This window comes from Mus musculus, chromosome 5 (genome assembly GCF_000001635.26).
Source record: "Mus musculus strain C57BL/6J chromosome 5, GRCm38.p6 C57BL/6J".
Taxonomy (NCBI): Eukaryota; Metazoa; Chordata; class Mammalia; order Rodentia; family Muridae; genus Mus; species Mus musculus.
Window position 1 is genome coordinate 137165119 of NC_000071.6, and position 1223 is coordinate 137166341.

General features: G+C 49.6%; 1 protein-coding gene and 1 long non-coding RNA gene across 4 annotated transcripts in view; one reads left to right on the plus strand and one right to left on the minus strand.

Annotated features, from left to right (window-relative positions):
- Window positions 1-930, minus strand: part of Muc3 (mucin 3, intestinal) — a 31125-nt gene extending 30195 nt beyond the window's left edge. The window contains exon 1 of one of the 2 annotated variants that reach the window (XM_030254765.1): window positions 790-930. In XM_030254765.1, coding sequence (XP_030110625.1) covers window positions 790-883 — 94 coding nt within the window. In that variant the 5' untranslated portion in view covers window positions 884-930. The remainder of the gene's footprint in view (window positions 1-789) is intronic. The other variant, NM_010843.1, reaches the window with a different exon arrangement.
- Window positions 1-1223, plus strand: part of Gm40348 — a 10692-nt gene that overhangs the window by 2866 nt on the left and 6603 nt on the right. The gene's annotated exons all lie outside the window — the stretch shown is intronic.

Below are 1223 nucleotides of genomic sequence, written 5' to 3' on the forward strand. Positions count from 1 at the left end.
CCACGTAGCAGGGCAAGGTTGTATTCCCCCATGCTTCTCGAGAGGGGGGGATGGTATTAGACCCAGAGGAAGTATCAAGAGCTTCAGGATGGAGGAGGAGGAGGAGAGAAAGAGAGAAAGAGAGAAAGAGAGAAAGAAAGAAAGAAAGAAAGAAAGAAAGAAAGAAAGAAAGAAAGAAAGAAAGAAAGAAAGAAAGAAAGAAAAGACTACAGTGATGATCAGGACAAAAGTTAGAGAAGCCAGAAGGAAGAAATAGATGTCTTGTGTTGTCTGAAGAACTGCAAAGTCAAGTGTACCATCCCAGTCTTTGGCAGGCAGAGGCAGGAGTGTAAGAATGGGTCACATTGTGAGTTTTAAGTCAGCCTGGTCTATATCATGATTCAACTTTGTCTTCCACCCTCTACACACACACGAAGACCTTGGGGGCATTCGGCTCCGATGAGAGATAAGATGGGTACACTCAGAAGATAAACACAGGCTCAGTTTATCATGGCTGGTTGTCTACCCTACGTCAAAGGGAGGATTCTGTTTAATTCAAGCAGCTATGTCAACTGATGCCTGTTACTGTCACTCCCTGGGGACAGCCCAGAGAGGCAAACTGTTCTTTCCCCAAAGCTCATTTGAGGAAAGGAAAGATGTTCAAGAAAAAGCTGAGGTTGAGTTCCAAGTGGATGTTGTCTCAGCTGCCCTTGACAGAGGATGGAGCTCTGCCCTGGAGCCTGGCAGGTCAGGGATACAGTCTTGTGGGCAAGGTACTCAGGCAGCAGGGATGGGAAGCTAGCTACTCACCATTCTCAGCAGCAATGTGTCGGGGCAGGGAGTGGAGGATGAAAGCCAGCAGGCAGAGCGCGGCAGTCTGCCTCACCCACCTCCGCGTCGACATGGCAGAGCCTGCTTTGCGCTCTTCTTGGAAGCTGGCAAAATGAATGCGAACCCGGGAACCCCAGAAATAAAAACAGACAAAAGACCTTTGACCTCTGAGATACTGAGGGCCCGGGGGGGGGGGGTGCGGTGTAAGTGTGACTAGGGATCCATCCGAGAGCTTCCCGTATGACGAAGGGGGTGCTGGCCACTCTGGGCCAAAGAGCAAAGGGAGCGGTTCCCTTTCCTGGCCAGTCAAGTGCATAGGTGTTCAGGTTAAGAGATTTATCACTTCAGTAAGAGGGGTGGTGCTGCAGCTAGCAAGAAGAAAAGGATAGTGTTCCTGGTTCTTCCACAGAGAT